General features: G+C 40.0%; 1 protein-coding gene across 1 annotated transcript in view; it reads left to right on the forward strand.

Annotated features, from left to right (window-relative positions):
- LOC126391996 (CUB and sushi domain-containing protein 3-like) overlaps nucleotides 1-19,525 on the forward strand; it is a 259,847-nt gene that overhangs the window by 5,935 nt on the left and 234,387 nt on the right. The window contains exon 2 of the mRNA XM_050047075.1: nucleotides 8,966-9,188. Within this exon, the coding sequence (XP_049903032.1) occupies nucleotides 8,966-9,188 (223 nt within the window). The remainder of the gene's footprint in view (nucleotides 1-8,965; nucleotides 9,189-19,525) is intronic.

Here is a 19,525-nt window from a genome sequence, read left to right on the forward strand (position 1 = left end):
AATTTCTGGAGAATCAGCAGTTAGCTAAATGTTAATGAGGCAGTTTTGTAAGTTTGTGATTGAGGTTCAAGTGGGATCCATGAGGTAGCTTTGCATTTAGAAAACATGCCCTCACTATGTGAACAGGCTGTTAAGTGGAAGAAGATGTTTACTTGGAGAGTGAAAAACAGCCAAGTATTTTGCCAGCCTCTGTGTTTGTCTTTAGACAGAAAAAGATTCTTGTTCTCTGCTTCTCTCCTTTTTCAGGGGAAAGTGAAGTGTTGATGTTATTGTTTGTTTGGAAGATTGGAGGCTAGAGAGACAGGCGTCCTATTAGATGTGTTGTTGGCTCACAGTTTTGTGTTGTACAGCAGCTCTCACAGTGGTGGCCTGGCATCAGGTGCAATATGGCTCAGTAGCTCTTTGAGGAGGTATTGGTGTCTAGCCATAAAATACTGTATCTGCTGGGAAGTGGCTAAAGCACCAGCAGCACGCAGACGCTCGCAAACAGTTATTACACTTGGCTATTCAGACTCACAACTTCTGTTATTTCCTTGTGCAGTGGCGTGTGTGTTTGGTGTGTGTATTTGTGCACGTGCCAGCTGTGTTTCAGTGTGGCAGTGTATTTGATTTTAGTATTTCTCACCTCAGTGGTTGGCAATTTAAAACCACCAAATGGAATATTTCAGAGCCCTTTTCCAAATTGTAGTGACACACTCATGAGGTAATAGTCATTCTCTAGAAAGCCTCTTTTCTGTTTCTGTTGTATGGGGCCCATTTCCCTTTCATCAAGCATGCAGACAAGCATAGTGAGGGGCTGCGATTATGCACATTCTATCAGTATGAATTGTGAAGGTGCAGCACAGCCATGCAGATAAAACCCTTCTCTTTGGGGACATCAATTTAAGATTTCTGTCTACTAAGGTTGCTGTCTAGGCCCTTGCAGTCATCATTGTTGTATTCCTGGTTGTGCTGATGAAAAATTATTTTCTCTTCCCTCCATATTTTATGTCTGTGGCTAAGAGTACAGCTTGTCATGGATCTAAGAGAAAAGTGCTTGGTTTTCTAAAAACAAAATTACCTCTAAATATAACTCCTAAGTGCTGCAGCAGCTCTGATTTGATATGGGGTAAACCCTGAAGATTCATGATTTGATGGTATGACAGCAGACAGGCCACAATAGGTTTTATTTTTTTACTCCTTTACACATTTCCTTTGATCAATGGTTATCCTCAATGTTCAACACAATCTATAATTTTAATTTCCTCTTCTTTTTCGGGACTTTATAAAATCAATACTCAAGGGAGCGCCTATGTATAACACTTCAGTTTCTCTTTGTTGTGTTTTGTAAAAGGTGTGGATGCTCTGCAGCGAATGAAACCTACCAGGATGTTTGCTGACCTTTGTTTTTGCTTGGTAAGGGCTCAATCTTTCCGGTGGGTGCTCTGTAACCAGGCCCCGCTGATGGATATCTCTATATTGTCTGACTCACCTTTAAGGTCAGGTGCAAATCAATGCTGGGTTTTTTGTACTTTAACTTTGATTGCTAGGACCGGTGCTGTCGCCTTCCCCCCTTCTGTCTGTGATAGGCCATCATCATGAACAATGATGAAATGCCATGCGGAAGAAGAGGTGTCCTTGACTAAGCATACACTACAGTCAATCGCAAGGAAAATGGAGTATCAAGCAGAGAGAGAAAATAATACATGCCAAAAATAAATCAAGAAGAGGAGCTTGAAAGCGCATAGCTCAGTAGGCTTGTGGATATTGGGCTTAGGATTTGTTTGAAGAAAGATACTGTGATGTATGAAGGGTGAAGGCAAAACTCTTTTCATGCATAGATCGACTGGTGGTCCAAATCAAGGCTTGTTTCTTTTTTTAGAAATTGAAATTGTGCATTTTAGTATTGTTTAGTTTTTCATGTAATCAGGTACTGATTTGAGCCAAATTGGTTTCAACATTTATGCACAGCAAGAGTATGTGCATTTAAGTCCTTATCATTATCCATGCGTCCTTATACAGTCAATACTGATTAAAAACACAAAATATTTACATAGAAGTATTTATATGCTTCTTTTTATTCCCTTTTCTCATATTCAGTATATTTCAGTAAATATATCTATATGACTCAGAGAAAAAGGTGTAAGGGTGCATTATGTATATCACCTCACACACACTGTTTGTGCCAGAGATTATAAGAAGTCACTTATTGCAAGTCTAAGTTAACTGTCAAAACACTGGGGGACACTGAGGCTCATCACAAGTCTCTACTTAACCCTGTTATCTTCAGAAACAAACAGGTATATTATGTATTTAAATAGCAGGTAAAAGATAAAAAGCCACAAATGATCTTAAATGAAGCTTAAACAAAGAAAGTAATAATACATAATAACCTGAATTATACCATGGTGCCGTAAGAAAGCACTTAGTGAAATGCTTAGGTTTTTTAGGAGAGGAAGTCTAATTGGCCTTGAAACATAAACATCTTATGAGTGTGTCAGAGCTCAGACACTAAAGGCACCACTCCACCTCTGCTTTCTTTGGTCTCGAGGCTCAGTGCACTACACAAACACACACCAGCAGACAAAAAGGTAGCTCAGGTGGTATGAGCATGTTGGCCATTAGTCATATGGTGGCTCAACCTCTTCCTGTCCACTTGTTGAAGTGACCTTAAGCCAGACAGCCAACTCCGAATTGTTTCTGATGTACAGAATTTAAGTTGCACAGGTCAAAAGCATCTGCCAAATGACTGGAACATAATGGTACACTTTGACATTTTAGCATCCTTTCTTCTGACACTGTAGACTTAGTGTAGTCCATTTACCGTGCTCTATAGACCTCGCCAAATGTCCTTACAAAAAGCCCTGCAGCTGATGTCCTCTTGCTGTTTTGTGTCCATACATCACAATGAGGTTAAGACATGTTGCTAACCTTTGAACAAATTGTCTTCAATATGTAATGTATCAATGGTGTTGCATTCACTGTTTGCAAGTAACTGATCAACTGACCAAAGAATCTTTACTTCACAACCTACAGTAAATGTCACATTGAGAAAAATATGCATTGTTGCCCCATTAGGTTGGCATTGACTGATGCCAAAGGGGGGCGCTACAACATTCCTTTTATTGCCAGTACATTGAATGCCATTAATCAGGGCATAAAAACTTCCATTTCAATATTACTCTGATTGCTCTAAGCCACGGGGTTTTGTTAGATTAGATAAACTTTATTGTCTCATTGGAGAAATTGTTTTGGACATGCAGGCTGCCGCATAAACTGGAGACAATAGACGGTCGATAAAAGACAAATACAGCTCAATAGACTGCAGATAAATTCAATATGGTTTAGGGACAATCTATACCAAATGGAACACAATAAACTTGCCAAACTAAGAGCTGCAGTCTTTCATCAGAATTCAACAGTTTCACTGCCGGCGGAAGAAAAGTGTCTGCCAGTTAAATCTGCCCTGTGAGATCCAGAAGCAACTACCTTAAGGGAGCAGGTCAAACTGTGAATATTTATTTTTCAAGCCCGTTTAATCACAGTCCGTTCAAAAATAGTCGATTGGGACGGGCAATCTTTCTTTCCCATCAGCAATCATCCATTACCCAATGGTCTGTTTGTCACTCATAATAATTTGGATGGCAGTAAATGACTCCGCCTCTCCTCTCCTGCTGCACATAATCATTTCTCTTTATGGCACAACTACAAATCTGCATTAATGCTGGAGGACAACATATTGGCTGTTTACTTCTTTTAGGGGGCACCTATCCCGTCAAACGCTAGCTCATGTACTGGGAAGCCACAATGTTCTTCCATGCTTACAGCGAACTTTAAATAACATATTTAGCCTGAAACAAATTCTATTATCGATACTCTCTATGATGCATAATGTATTTTGTTTACAAAATCAATCTCATTCCCTTTCCACACAGGGTACAGCACTGTGGTTCATTACCTGGTTCATTCTCCTCAAAATCTTTGTATTCACTGGGCAAAGAGGAGAGAATCACATTCAGTCGTCTTGTTTCACCCCTTGCATTAGTGAGAGGCTCCGCAAGGCCTACAACACATATAAATATGCATGTACTTGCAAAATAAACACACACATTCAATTCAGACTGACAAAGAGACAAACACCTTCTCATCAGGACGGGAGACAACTGTCATTTTCCTGTCTGCATTTTGCACAGCAAGCTTAACAAGCAGTTACAAGCATCAAAGGTGTGGTGCAGTGGAAATGTAGTATTTGTGTGTATATCCAAAAGGCCAGGGGTAAATGTAACTATTTGAGGAACAGCTGGGACCGTTCTTGAGCTGTCTGTCAGCCAGCGTGGCTGCCTGCTGAGGCCTGGGTTTTTTTCAGGGACTTGTGCGTTGTGATACTGATTCATATTTCTGAACCGCATTTTCCCCACTGCGCAATCACAGCATGTTGTTAATTTGGTTTCTCATCACAATTTATGGTTGATGTTGCGGCATGGCACTAACATGGGGTCGGAGAAAACCCCGGGGAGTGCGTTTTCCAATTGAAATGATGATGGAGGTCGGGATAGGCGACTAAGTGGTGACAGTGGAATTCAAAGAAGACACACTGTAGGTGTAAGTGGTGAATGGATTTAATGCATGTCCTCTCTCTTGTACAAGGAAACACATGCTGTCGTTTCCCTCCAGGTTCCCTTTGAAGTAACAAGATAAATGTTTACAACAATGTTCTTTTTATAGATGTGGCTTTTATGGAGATGATGGTGCTTAACATATTACAAGCTCCTATGATTCATTGCATTGAAAAGGGGGATTCTAATTCATAATGGATAGCTTATGGAGAAAAAGAAACAAGGGGGGCAATAGATAAGGGGGAGACGATTGGCTGAAGAGGCAGTGAATGAACGAGTTGAGTGAGATGAAGAGAGGGTGGGAAGGAAGAGGTGAGAGAGTTGCAGCGACGCTGAAGGATGAAAGGAATACATAGATCTGAGAAGGGGAAAAAAGGAGCGGGAGAGAGGCGGAAAGAGGGACATAGATATCTCCGCAATGAGCATCTGTTCTGTCATCTTCAGGACATCAGAACAATCAGCCACACAAACATGGCTAAGCAGTTCACACCAACAGCATTGCTCTGAACATTAATCATCTCATGCTTGACAAACACTGAAATATCTCAGGGACTAACAGAGCGCTGTGGGTGCTGTCCTTACTGTAGTTCTAGACTCTGGGTGACACAAGAGAGCCTCACATAAAAGCAGTAATAATTGACTTTTGCTTTCTAAAATTAGGTGGGTTTAATTACTACTAAGCCCCATACAAGGTTCAGGGTCTTCTCTCTGTGCTCTGCTGATATCCTCAACTGGGACTGCTTCTGGTTCATGTTCTCCTACAATGGTTAGCCGCAGTTACCCAGTTACAAAACTGTGTGATAACCTCACTGCAAGTCTAGTTTTCATTACTTGTGCTCATGGTTATGTAGCAGTGATTAAAACTTTATGTCTCTGGGTTCATATATTTTTTACTTGGCTGTTTTAACAGTCTTGCTTAAACAGACATCAAATCAAGAAAAGTGTTGCAGTGATCTTTCTGTTGTAACATTTAAAGGGATATTCCAGCGATTTAGTATCACCATTTCCATAATAAAGGGGACTCACGAGAGACAGATAAGAAAAAAAAAAGAAAAAAAAGAATTGTTAAATCAAAGCAAAGGGGGAGCAAAGAGATATCTTGACTTTAATCCATGACATCAGAGACTCTGGACTCTTGCATTGGACTCATGTAAAACTTTGATTAGAATGAAAATCGGGTTGACATATTTTAAATCTCTATCAATGATATAATTCCATGTCGCATGGACGTTAACATTATGACATTTTGGAGACGATGGATTTTGTTCTTCATATCTTATGGCTAAATGTTGGTATTGAACTTCAAGATGGTGTTGACGTAGAAGTTTAGAGGGCGTCAGATTTTGGTAGTCTCGCCACCAGGCAATCAGAGATCTCCGCCTTCTGATTTAGTTAAGTAAAGCGTCTAAAGACTGACTTGTGAGTCTAGATTTTGGTGACTCAACAAGACAACTTAAAACCAACAAAATATCAACGTCATCTGTTTTCAGTGTTCTACATCAAATTGACATTGGCATTAGACATTGTCCTGACATTTAATATTGGTCACCTGGGGTCACAACCAGTCGAGTTCCAAAACCGTGGTTTCCCATGAAGCATCTGAATAGCATCTTTTATTAGACCCTGCCTACCTCCTAAATGTTCACCTCCTTTAAACCCTACACCTCCAATTAAACCTCACACTGAGATAAGCCTGATGACATTATCAGGGTTTTTTTTTTTAGACTTTAGAAAGCACCCTCCAGAGACACAGAAGGCGTTATGCAACTGTTTCCGACTCCTCGTAAAAGTTAACTGAATGCATCTTTGTTCCTGACGCCATTACTGTTGGATATTTAGTACAGTTGCATCATCTTATGGCCATGGCTAGGTTAAAGTTTTGTTTTGGAAAATGCATTCATAATTTTGCTCATAAAAATGGAGGAGGTGACATTCTATGAAAAACAATAGACTGAAGCTGCACACCAGTATCCAAATAGTGTGCTGTTATGCATCTCTGCCCTCATGATGATCTGCTACTCCTGTTTTTACAGAGGTGAATTAAATCTTAACTGTAACTACTGCAGCAGCTGTGGGTGGGCCCACTTTCAGTAATGGGCATGTCTTTCTCAAACTTCTTTTGCAAGGCCATTTTAAATAGCCAGCGTGGGTGTGGATCATTCTGCCATGTCTTCAAGTGCTCTTCATTAGCTGCAACCTTTCATCTAAGCTGTCTTGCATACACCCAGTAAAGCTATCAATTGCTTTTAGTTGGAAACACAAGCAAAATGTAGATGCTGGAAAAATATGTTGGTGGCATCAGACATCTAACAGGTACGCTCTATTTTAGCTCATTAAATTCAAGACTGTGACAACTTATGCGACGAAACCCTATGAAAAGACCACCAGGCAACAATTAATATCATGGTCTCTGTTGGTCAGACATGCTGCCACTTTGCAATTACTCATCCACTCTTTTACAGTCATACTGACAACTTTGCTGGATCAGTGACAAGGGCTGTCCTGGTAAACATGATATTCCCGAGAGCACTTGAAAGCTGCAATAATGCACCGTGTCACAGGTTGGATCATGTTGAACCTGTAGGCGGCGCATCAATGTTACAAATTTGCCATGATCACCCTGTTTGCTCAATGGTGGCGGAAATAATTGCAACTTAGACATGCAACAAACCTTGGCGCGAATTTTTCCTCACTGCATTTAGAGCAGCAGCTCATCACCAGACACAACATCATAAACCTGTATGGGCATGATGCACAGTCGACTGGATCCATGACTGGATCTATAAGAAGGTCAGGCCACTTGATCGCTGGATACAGGAGGAGTGTATTGGTCTCGGGGGCAGGTCAGCTATCTGGACAATAGGTGGAGATATACTTTACTGTCAGGGACTCCAGGTCAGGACCCCTGTGAGGATAATATCCTGAAGGTATTGCAAGATGTAAAGATTGTGGGGGAAAAAATGTCCCAGAAAATTATCATATTTGTGATAACAGAGTTGTTTTTTTGTATGAAATATAAACAGCTGCGAGGCTTTGTCCAGAAATAATGAAACAGCTTGACAAGAGGGAAATTAATTGTCAGTTTGTCTCAGAGTTTAACATTTTGTTTGCTCACATCAATTTATAACGAGGCGTACACATTATCAGGAAAAATTACCACTGCTTTCCGAGTTAGAGGCCATTCCATATACATAGCTGCAGAGCAATCTGTGTGTTTTGCTTTCCTCCATATACTGCAGTACGTGTATGACCAACACTATGCAAAACATCCTTTTCCTACCGAGTGTGAAAAGCTAATTACACTAGGAGTGAATTGTGGGTGGGTAAACCATGCATCTTAATTAAGTTTGCATTTCATTAGACAACGTGTGAGATAGCATCACAGAAAATGGCATGTTTTTTTCCTGGTATGATACAGTGTGTATGGTACCATCTCAGACATTGTTTGTGTAAGTGTGGGAGTACACTGGGTGTGGAAATATGAAAGAATATGTGTGATCGTGTGGGAAAAGGGGTAGCCTACTGTAAATGTCTGTGCATGAGTGAGACAGATTATGTTTGTGTTTGAGCAAGAGTAACTTAGCTGTGGCACATTGGCTCATTTACATCAACACCACAAAGGTTAGCCAAGCAGTCAGATTATTGCAGTCTGAGAATGATAGTATAATGCTTAACCTAATATGTCATGGGTATTGATTTTCAGCGAGCCATTGCAGCTAGGTGCAAAGATATATATTGTGTGGGCTGTGAAACAGAGTGTTAAGGGCTTATGGCACCAAATTGGAAGACCTTGCTTGTTGCTTGTCTCCTGGGCTTTCTGACCCACCGGAAAGAAGTGGGCAGTAATGATACATCACTAGCTTTTTGTTCGATATAACATTGAAAAACATCACTGTAGTCCTCAATTATGCATTTCTCCTCCATAATGACAGCAGTAGTTGTTGCAGCCTATTCTTTCTTTTTTTTAATTTGAAGGGGAACTGAAAGCATAAATGGAAGCACAGAGCTTGGCTCTTATTCAGCTGGTTGCCAGATTTCCCTTACAGCTTCTGCCAGCTGAGAACAATGTGGATTTTACAAACAATTTGTTCTCAGGTGAAGAAATATTGCACCTGGACTTTACAGGGTGCACACAGTTGTTGCAATAAAAATGTTAACTTGGAATAGCATCTGTACAGGCCTATTTAAAAGTTTTAAAGCCATTCTGTTTATTTATTGCCGCTTGAATGTGTTCACCAGGCAAAATTAAGTACATTTTCTGTAGGGATCTCTACAATTTACTCCTTTTCTTCAGTTGTTGAAAAGCATTTTGTTATCTTTATCTCCTTCACTGTGTTTGATAATGACTGTGTGTTTTCCTTTCTTTCCAGGTTTTATCCATACTTGCGGAGGCACTTTAAAAGGGAGGAATGGGACAATAGAAAGCCCCGGGTTTCCATATGGATATCCAAATGGAGCGAACTGTACCTGGGTGATTGTTGCTGAGGAGGGAAGCAGGATTCATATAGTTTTTCAATCTTTCGCAGTGGAGGAGGAATATGACTTTTTATCTTTGTATGACGGGCATCCACACCCGGCTAACTTCAGGACGAGGTAAGGAAGCGGCCCCGAAGCCATGCACCTTGAAGGCTCTGTTTGAAGAGTGGCAGGCAGGGACGGGAAGTAAGAGGGAGGGGAGCCTTCAATGATCACTTCTGATGGAGGGTTCATCTTTAATGTACACATGACAAAGGCTGCTTATTCTTGTCAGGCAACTCAGCAATAGTGTGCGTGTGTGGATTGCGCTGTGTCCACTCTTTTCTGACATGGTTTTGTGCAGAATTGAAATGCCCTCATAAAACTATAGAAGATTTTGATTTAAATTTGTGAAAAGCTCATTCTGTGTTTTGGTTGCAAAGGAACCAACTTTCAAAGATATATCTTGTACATTAAACGTAAAACAGACTTATAATGTAACATTTTCATTTCTAAGTTCAATATGCAATATTTGATACTCCGGAGAGTCAAATATATGCATTTTTTTCAGCAGTAACAGGACAAAAAACATGATTCTGTTCAAACACAATCATACAAAAAAGTCAAAAACTATTTCTTCCATGAAACACAGTTTAATAGTTTTGTTTGGATTCCAAAGCAAAGAAACCCATCAACCCAAAGCTCTACGAAGAATCCCTGGCATTTATTTATGAATGAGCATGCTGTGTTGGCTACAAAGATCCGTGGGTCAGCTCAGTAGCCATCCTTTATTCAAATGCTTCACTGGAGGAGACAGAGGTACTGAAAAAACAACATGAAAATCAAACACAAAGATTTCTCCTTGTTTACTTTTGTCACTGAACAGACAAATAGCTGTTTACTCAGTGTGCTTTCTGCATTGTCAGAAAAGCCTCACATTCAAGTGGAGTGGGAAGATCCATCTATGTTTGTTTTAACATTTCTCCCTCTCCTCAGTATCTGTCTCTAACAGAGTGATTTGGCTCTCGCTGTGTTTGATTTTTTTACGGGACAGTAAATTCACACTATGCAGCTGCGTACTGTTCGATAATTGAATTTGATAAAGAAAAAATGATACTCATGGTGAGACAACGCTCCATGATTTTTGCAGCACAAGCTCATTGTACTAAACCCACATGTAAGATATCACCCAGACATATGGATATAAGACGCTGATCCAGATACGCAGTGCATGCATAGATACAGAAACAGTATTGGAAGCTAAGGTTTAGATGTAGACGTTTTCACAGAGCACACCATTCTTTTAGTTTTTTGTAGGATGTACATTGCTAATGGATTTTGATTATTAAATAATTCTGATGCTTTTCATTAAACATCACCAGCATGAGCTCAATCAAACCCTCAAACCTTGCAAATGGGTTTAACCATGCCAGCTGTAAGCCAATCACTATAGGGACGAAAATAATTTTCTTTCTTTGCCATAGAAAAAGAAGGACATATACAGCATCTGATTCAGAAAGAATCTGAACTGCGCCATTCTTGGGATGTTCTGTTTCTCATTTTCTAGAAAGAAACCCTCTTAAAAGGCTCATTTTTTGTTTGGATTTCAAAGAAAAACACCACAAAGGTTTTCCTTGTCAAACTAAATTGCCCAAAATAAACCCAGTCTTCACAGATAAGTGTGCTGTGTACTATGAGAAGATTATCTCACGTCTGAGCTGATACACACATCAGCTTTTAAACCTGTCAAAAGCTTTTTTTTGAAAAGGACATCTTAGTGTCTGATTATCCACTTGTACTTACAAGCATGCTCATCAGAGGTGAGTGTGGGGTCCAGCGTTTCTCTGTGAAACACTCAAAAAGATGGTGCCAAAATGAATTCTCCTGGCTCATTTATGTGACTCGACTTCAGTGGAAGTGGACCGAGGTCACATGCTAATACAGTGGAGGATGTATAGCAAAGAGTGGCAATGAAGGGGAATAATTCAAGAGCTGAATCATTGTTGATACTTTAGCAGCTGAATCACTTTAGATACTTAAAAGATTATGTTGCATAATGCTGTTTTCAAGGTCAGGCTTATGAAAGGTTTGTCACCATGCTGGTTGACTCCACATCACTTAATGATCTCACATATATTACTCTTTCTGCAAATATGTTTGAAAAAGCCTCAAAATATAATGCCTTATGTCTGAGCAATTATATAGCAGTTCCTGACATTGCTGTGACTTTGCACCCATATTTTATTCTCTCCAGAAGCATGGTAAAGTATTAGCAGTCTTCGCTTTTTCTCTGCAGTAGTAAAATAATTGTTGCACAAATACAAATGAAGCCACACCAAAATATTCAGCATTACCACAACACATCGGCTCAAACCTGTGTGTTATAAACAGCGGGCATTTTAATGCCAGCAATTTGAGTTTAATGGCAGTAAAATGGCACAACATCAACAAGTTATGTGATCACACATGCTGTTGATGTTGCCTCATATGCTCAGATAAATTAATCGGCTGTTAAGTATAACTAGTGTTGTCACAGTGCCAGAATTTTTACTTCAGTGACAATAACAACATTAAAATTCAGCAACACTATCAAACCTTGGTGCAATTTTGACAAATCAGCTCAACTTTAATCCATGAAACAGAATTCAAAATATATATAGCCTCAAAATATATCAATGATTATGTTTTACACGTGTTTGAAAACCGCTGAAAAAAGGATAAAACCTTAAAGTTTCCCTTTATTCATGAATGCATCACAAATTCCCCACACTCCAACAAACATGTAAACGCAACCTGTAATTAGACGGAGCAGACACCTGTGAAGAAGATGATGGGAGAAAAAGCATCAGGTTGACCCGTGCTAATAACTTTAGTAAGTAGCTTGTTTCTTCTTATATTCATAAATGTCTTTTTTTATTTCGTCCTTGTGTATGCGTTTAGATATTTCAGATAATTTTCTGACAGTAACTTTTGCTACTGTCGCTAAAGTTTGTTGGACACAAATTACTGAGAGGAACATGAATACCAACATGGCGGAAAGATTAACGTTAGCTTGTTCGCTGCTTCTACAAACATACATTCCCAGTTCTTTAAAAGTTGGGACGCTATGTAAAACGTAAATACAAACAGGATACAATGATTTACAATGATTTGCAACGAAAAAAAAAAGTTGGGACAGAGGCAACAAAAGACTATGGAAGTTGTTTAATGCTCATAAAACACCTGTTTCACAGGTCAACAGGTTAACTGGTAACAAATGATGGTATCCTTATTATAGGGGCATCCTCAAAGGGCTCTGGTGTTCACAAGCAACAGTGGTCACCTTGTGAAAAACTGTATAGGCAAACAGTCCAGCAGTTTGTGACCAACCTTTCTCAAAGCACAATTCCAAGGAGTATATGAATTGATCCATCTACGATCCAGAATAAAAGAATACTAAGCACATCTGTTTCCAAACAGGTGCGTGGGAGAGGGACTAGCAGGACACAACTTGTAGAAAATCTCCTGCACACTGTCAGGACTTACAAAAATAATGATTGTAATGCTGCTATGGCAAACAGTTTTGTGACAAAGCGAAGCCCTCTAATGTAGGAATGGCTGTGAGTTTGCAATCAGTCACATTACCTGCATGCAGTGGGGAGGTATAAATACTAAACATATATTTATGTGACAGTCCACAATATTATACATAGAGACAGAGAAATAAAAAAGTAAAAGTTAAAACACTGTATAGTGATAATCGTAAACATACCCCAAAATGTTTACTTTAAATAGGTAACTGCTTATGAATACATGCTCAAGTCCTTAGGGTTAAGTTGCATTCTCAAAAAAATACATTCACAAATCTTGCAGGTTGCATTAGTTAGTGAAACTGCAGGAATATCTTTACATAGAAAGTCAGAAAAGCATCAGTACACAACTAGGAACCTCCATAATGAATACAACAAGGCATCCAAAATGCCACTGGGCAAAAAATTAGAAAATCAGAAAATACAAGACAGTAATCTAATTACCCTCCACCCTATCAAGACTGCACACTTTAAACTAAGTGGGTCCTTTTGAAAAAAATCCTTCAGCCCCTCAAAAGGTGATTGCAGTCAAACAATGCAGGTGTCATTTGTAAATGAACCTAACACAGCATATAGAAAAAGCCGAAGCTAATGACACATTTAAAAAATATAATATATAAATATGAAAGCCTAAAAAAATCATTTAGTCACTGCATACATGTACAAATGGACACAATCAACAGGTCACATTAGTAAATGAACCTGATAATATATGTACATACACATGCATCCATGACCATGTGGGTGTGAACTAGGAACCCCTGGGGTAAATCTTTCATAAAAAAAAAAAGAGGGCGTACAGGAAATAACAGAAAAATTTACGAGGAATGTTGAGTATGTAACAGATCACAAGAAAATACTGAGAAGTAGTTTATCATTCAGTCCCTTCAGAGCCAAGGTTTGAAGAGTATAAATCCAGTATGCCTCCCACTGTTTAAGTAGTTTGTCATGGTCACGACCCCTAGGTGGTAGGGGACCTGTTCAATACCACAGAAACATAATGAGATGTCATGGTGAGCATCACTGAAATGCACTGCTACTGTATGGGATAGTCCCTAGCATTTCTGCATGTAGTGCTTTTGTGCTCACTGCTCCTTTGTTTGAGTTTTCTGGTGGTTTTCCCAACATATGCAAACCCACATGGACAGCATATCAGGTAGATTGCGTGTATATGTACAAGTGATGACGCTGTTGATGGAAAATATATTACCTGTGTGGGAATGGGAGAAATGATTGGTCTGATTACTTGATGTTTAGTATTTATACCTTCCTGCTGCACGTAGGCAATGTGACTGATGGCAAACTCACAGCCACTTCTTCTTAAGAGGGCTTTTCTTTGTCACAAAACTGTTTGCATGATGAAAGTCCAGTAACTGAGACACTGCAGCATTATCATTATTTTTGCAAGTTTTGACAGTGTGCAGGAGTTTTTCTACAAGCTGTGTTCTGACCACCTATTATCCATAATATTATAAAAAAAAAATACACAGTATCTGGAAAAATCTCTGCGCATAAAGGGCAGTGCTGAAAACCAATATTGAATACCTGTGACCTTCGACCTCAGGCTGCACTGCATTAAAAACCTACATAACCATATAAAGGATATTACTGCATTGGCTCGGGAACATTTGGGAAACCATTGTCGGTAAACACAGTTTGCCACTGCATCTACAAATGCAAGTTAAAGGATAACTTAGGTATTTTTCAACCTGGGCCCTATTTCCCCATGTGTATGTGTGCGTATGATTCATAGGTACAACTCGTTCTAAAATTGGTTCAGTATTGAGGGAGGCGGATGCAGCCGGCAGCCGCGAAACGAGCTAAAACGGTAACGGGGGCAAATGTGTCCTGTATAAGTTTGAGCATTAAAAGTGCTTCTTTTCGCCACTGACTGGTTCAGATCGCCAGTGCTATCTCTGTAAATAGCATACTAAGCGTCCTCCTCCTGGCTGTGATGTCATCTCGCGAGAGCTTTGCTTGTTGCCGGAAGAAAACACAGGAGCCATGCGAGAGCTTTGCTTGTTGCCGGAAGAAAACACAGGAGCCATGCTGAGCGCCGCTCAGAGTGGCGCCGGTTGTCCCGGAGTACAGTTGAGAGTTTTACTGCATCAATTGAAAACAATGGTTCGTGTTTGTGCTTATCCGAATTGCAAGAACAGGATGTTGCGCAACACCCCGTACAGCTTTCATAGGCTGCCTTTGTCGGACGGCGAGATGCTGAAGTTGTGGCTAGTTGTGCTACAAATAGATGCTAACACTCCTGTCCAGACACTGCGCCTTGCAGACCATCGGGTCTCCCAAGATGACTACTGCCAGCCGAAGAAGAGAAGACATCCAATACCGAAACACCTCTTCCTCAAGAAAACGGCTGCCCCACGAGTAGAGAGCGCTACAGACACAGTGGAGGTAATGTTATATAAACAATGTTCGAAACGCTTAGTATGCTATTTACAGAGATAGCACTGGCGATCTGAACCGGTCAGTGGCGAAAAAAAGCACTTTTAATGCGCAAACTTATACGGGACGGTGCATCAGTGGCTTAGTGGTAGAGCAGGCGCCCCATGTACAAGGCTGTTGCCGCAGCGGCCTGGGCTCGACTCCAGCCTGTGGCCCTTTGCTGCATGTCACTCCCTCTCTCTCTCCCCCTTTCACACTTGTCTGTCCTATGCATTAAAGGCTGAAAATGCCCCCAAAAAATATCTTTAAAAAAAAAACCAAAACACTTATACGGGACGCATTTGCCCCCGTTACCGTTTTAGCTCGTTTCGCGGCTGCATCCGCCTCCCTCAATACTGAACCAATTTTAGAACGAGTTGTACCTATGAATCATGTGCACACATACACATGGGGAAATAGGACCCAGGTTGAAAAATACCAAAGTTATCCTTTAAGAGTCATGAAAGTAAAAATGATATAACAACAACCTCCAGAGACAGTGCCGACTTCTCTTGCCACATTTCAGATTGTTTTTGGAAACCATGGACGTCGTGTCCTCTAGGCTAAAGATGACGAGAATCATTCAGATTGTTACCAGTGCAAAGTAAAAAGCTAGCATCTATGATGGTGTGGTGGTGTGTTAGTGCCAGTGGTATGGCTAACTTGCACATCTGTGAAGGTCCCGCTAATCCTGAAAGGCACATACAGATTTTGGAGCAACATGTATCCTTCAAACGATGTCTTTTTCAGGGACGTTGTGCTTATTCCAGAAACACAATGTCAAGCAACATTCTGCACATGTTACAAAAGTGTGGCTTTGCAGTAAAGAGTGCACATACTAGACTGACCTGCCTGCAGTCCAGACCTGTCTCCCATTGGACATGTGTGGCGCATTATGAAGCACAAAATGCAGCAATAGACTGTTGAGCATCTGAAGCCTCAAATCAAGGGAGAATGGGGAAAGAATTTAACTTCCAAAACTCCAAGAATGAGTGTCTTCCGTTCGCAAACACTGAGTGATGTTGAGAGGAAAGATGAAGTCCCTGTCCCAACCTTTTTTGGAACTTGTTGCAGGCATCAAATTCAGAATGAATTATTATAAATTATAACATTTAATACAGTTTCTTTGGACTGTATTCAATCGAATATAGGTGAAAAAAGATTTGCAAATCATTGTGTTCTGTATTGATTTATGTTTTACACAACGTTCCAGCATTTTTTGGAATTGGGGTTGTAATATTGCGGAATAACTTCACGCTTAAACATGTTTCATGTTTCAAAGTAAAAGCTAGCCAAAAAGCACAAGTGTATCAGCCTCTTGCTATCTCAAATTCTGGCTAACTGTCATGACATAGTGGGGAGACTGGGGTACTTCAATTGAGCAGAGCCATAATTGATGTTATTAGGCACAATTGCTTTTCCTGATGTGACATGTCAAACCACCTCTTATGAAATGTTCTGTTGCTGTTAACACGTCAGAGTGGAGATGTATTTACAGTGCGAAAACAACACACAACAAACATGCAGTCATAACAGGACTATTCTATTTGGGGTTGAAATTGGAAAGGCATTAAGGATATTGGGCCTCATTCACTAATATCTGCGCAGAAATGTTCTTACTCTCTGCAAAAAATAAGTACTTGCGCAAAATCACCGTCGGATTCATGACACGTGCGTACCGGCCAATTTTGTTCTCACCACCGTGCGTATGTTAGTAAATCAGAACCATTCTAAATTGACAGACGCGTGTACGCGATCTGCAATCAGCATACTACTACGCCCCCATTTCTCCATATAAGGAAACTGCTTGCCTAGAGTTGATTCATGAAGGAAGGAAGCGGTTACGCGAGGAGAGAAGTATTAAATTTCACAGTTTGTTAGAAGCGATGGCGCCGGGTCTTACAGGAATGCCATGGGTCATTGTAAGATTGTGGAGGACACAGCATGCCAGGATGATCTTGCACACCTTCTCAGGGGTATAAAGTAGTTTGCCACCGGCCGTATCTAATCCAAACACATCCAACAGCCCTTAAGCACGCCAAAAGTGCGCTCTACGGCGCATGTGTGGGCATGTATGTTATTATAGCGCACCTCTTGAGGGGTTTCAGGGTTTGCGTATGGTGTCATCAGCCATGTTTTAAGGCCATATGCCCGGCCACCCAAACAATATAACATTTTAACATTAACGGAATAGAGACTTACTGAAAGTACTAACTTAAAACAATTGAAATAAAAGACTAGAACAAAAGATGCTCACCAACAAGCCATCCACTTCTCACAGCCCCTGCCTCCAAACGCATTCCCACTGTACTGTTTTGCAAAATAAATGAGTCGTGGGTGCCTCCTGGCCAGCGGGCCACAGCCTTAAGGATATGGCAGTCGGCATTACAGATCATCTGCACGCTGATGGAGTGATAGTTTTTCTGTTCATGTTATTGTTAATATTTTAATTGTCACAATGATGAGGGTGAACGTGTGTCAATTTCATGGTAATTTAATCCATTTGGCCAATATATTAGTAAATTAATTATTTTAAAAAATGTTAATTAAATCTCTTTTTCATGAATGTGGTTTTATAGACTCTGCATGTACTTAAAAGGTATGTTTGCATTTTCTAAGTCAGTTCGGCCTTCCTCATTTGTGCGTACGCATGGTCTGAGGCAGTTCTAAATTTGTTCGCAGAGTAAGAACAAATTTGGGTAAGAAAATATTGATGAATCCCGGATTTGTGCGTCAAACGATCGTACGCACAGTTTAAGCACAGATTTGTGAATGAGGCCCATTGTTTCTACGCCCTGTATTTGCTGCTGGATCATCAAACTGTCAGTATTTGAGCACAAGTGTGTTGCTACCACCCATTACCCCCCTCAGCTCACTTGTTGAAATGACCATTTGATGTTCAGTTGAAGTCGCTGGCCCATTTAGTGACAGCTGTTGCTGAGGAAAAAACTTGTTACCAAGGGCAAAGGTGTAAATACTGGAGATAGTACCAGTGGCTGCACTGGTGTGTGAATTTGTAGACAGAAAAAGGGAAGAATGCTGTCAGAAGTGGTCGGAGCATGGGTTTGTCTGTTGTTGTCTGCTTGGGTTTAGGCAGGGGCTTAAAGGTTAAGGTAAGCAGCCAGGACTTTTGACACGGCTTCTCATCCAATGTCATCTGTCAGGTGACTTTTTTTTGTCTTGGTCCCTTTCTCACCAACCATAAATTTGTTCTAAAACTAGTGAATGTGTAAACTGTAATTTCCTCTCTTCAAGACGAGAAGCTGACTATTGCACAAACTACACTATGAAAACAATTAACTCTGGTGGTGCAAACACTGTTACTGGCTCCACAGGCATTTTGATGTCGACAATGAGAGCCTAATTAGGTTTTTGAAGGTATCCATAATTAAATCACATTTATTTAAAGTCTTGTTTTAAGGTTTTAACTGTGTTATGAGATATGACAAAATGTAATTTGAGTTTAATTTTGTTTTTGTTTTGTGCAGTCATGGTGGCATATGAATGGGGGAAGGTATGGAGGGACAAGTCTCTAAACAGGTTTTCAGCTGTTGGGCCTGTGCAAGACATGTTTGAGAATATGATTGGCTGTCTGTTAGCTTCCAGCAGCTGTCTTGTAGTTTAAGGTCAGTTTTAAACTTTGGTCTTATCACTGACCAGTCTCTCTGCAACAAGCACTTGCAGTTATCCACCAGACCAGTTCACTTGGCAAAACTGACCCATGGTCAAAGCATGCAAGTCGTGTTGCTCAAGGCTTAGGGCTGAAGTAAAGTCTGCACACCAAAACTCTCTTCATATCTTTAACATCACATGACTAATTACTTTATAGAATCTAGAATTAATCAGGCATTTTCCATAGATGGAAGAATACTATAGAAGATCCAGCTGGAATGTTGGAAATGATTTTTAATTATTTAGTTTAAATATTGTAATGTTACACACTAGGGCTGGGTGATGTTTAAAATCTATATTAAGGTATTAATAGTAATATATTTCTGATATACCATAGTATGGCAAAAGGAAGCAAAGCCAAATATAAGAGACTCAAGCTGATCTTCAGCGCAATAAGTCGCTCCCACTGTAAAAATATGATTTACCTCAGACTAACTGTGTCAGAAAAAAAATCTCTAACAAACTGTCAGTTTTTAATTACATGGAAATTGTGAGTTTGGAAAACAGAATGTTAAATGATAACATATGAGTCATGAATCATGATATGAGTCCAGTAGAAGATGCTAAACAGTATTATGGGCATGCTAATAATATTTACAAATTCTGTATCTATTTATGTGGTACAGGACTGACAAACTGTACTTTTGACAAATGACTATGGATGTTATATGTATTAGTAATAAGAAATGAAGATAATACATTTGCTATTCCTAAGTACAAGACAACTTATAATTTACACTGTATAAATGTGCAGGCTGTACTTCAACATTCAATGTATCAACTTTTAATTGGTTTATG

This window comes from Epinephelus moara, chromosome 6 (assembly GCF_006386435.1).
Source record: "Epinephelus moara isolate mb chromosome 6, YSFRI_EMoa_1.0, whole genome shotgun sequence".
In the NCBI taxonomy this organism is placed as follows: domain Eukaryota; kingdom Metazoa; phylum Chordata; class Actinopteri; order Perciformes; family Serranidae; genus Epinephelus; species Epinephelus moara.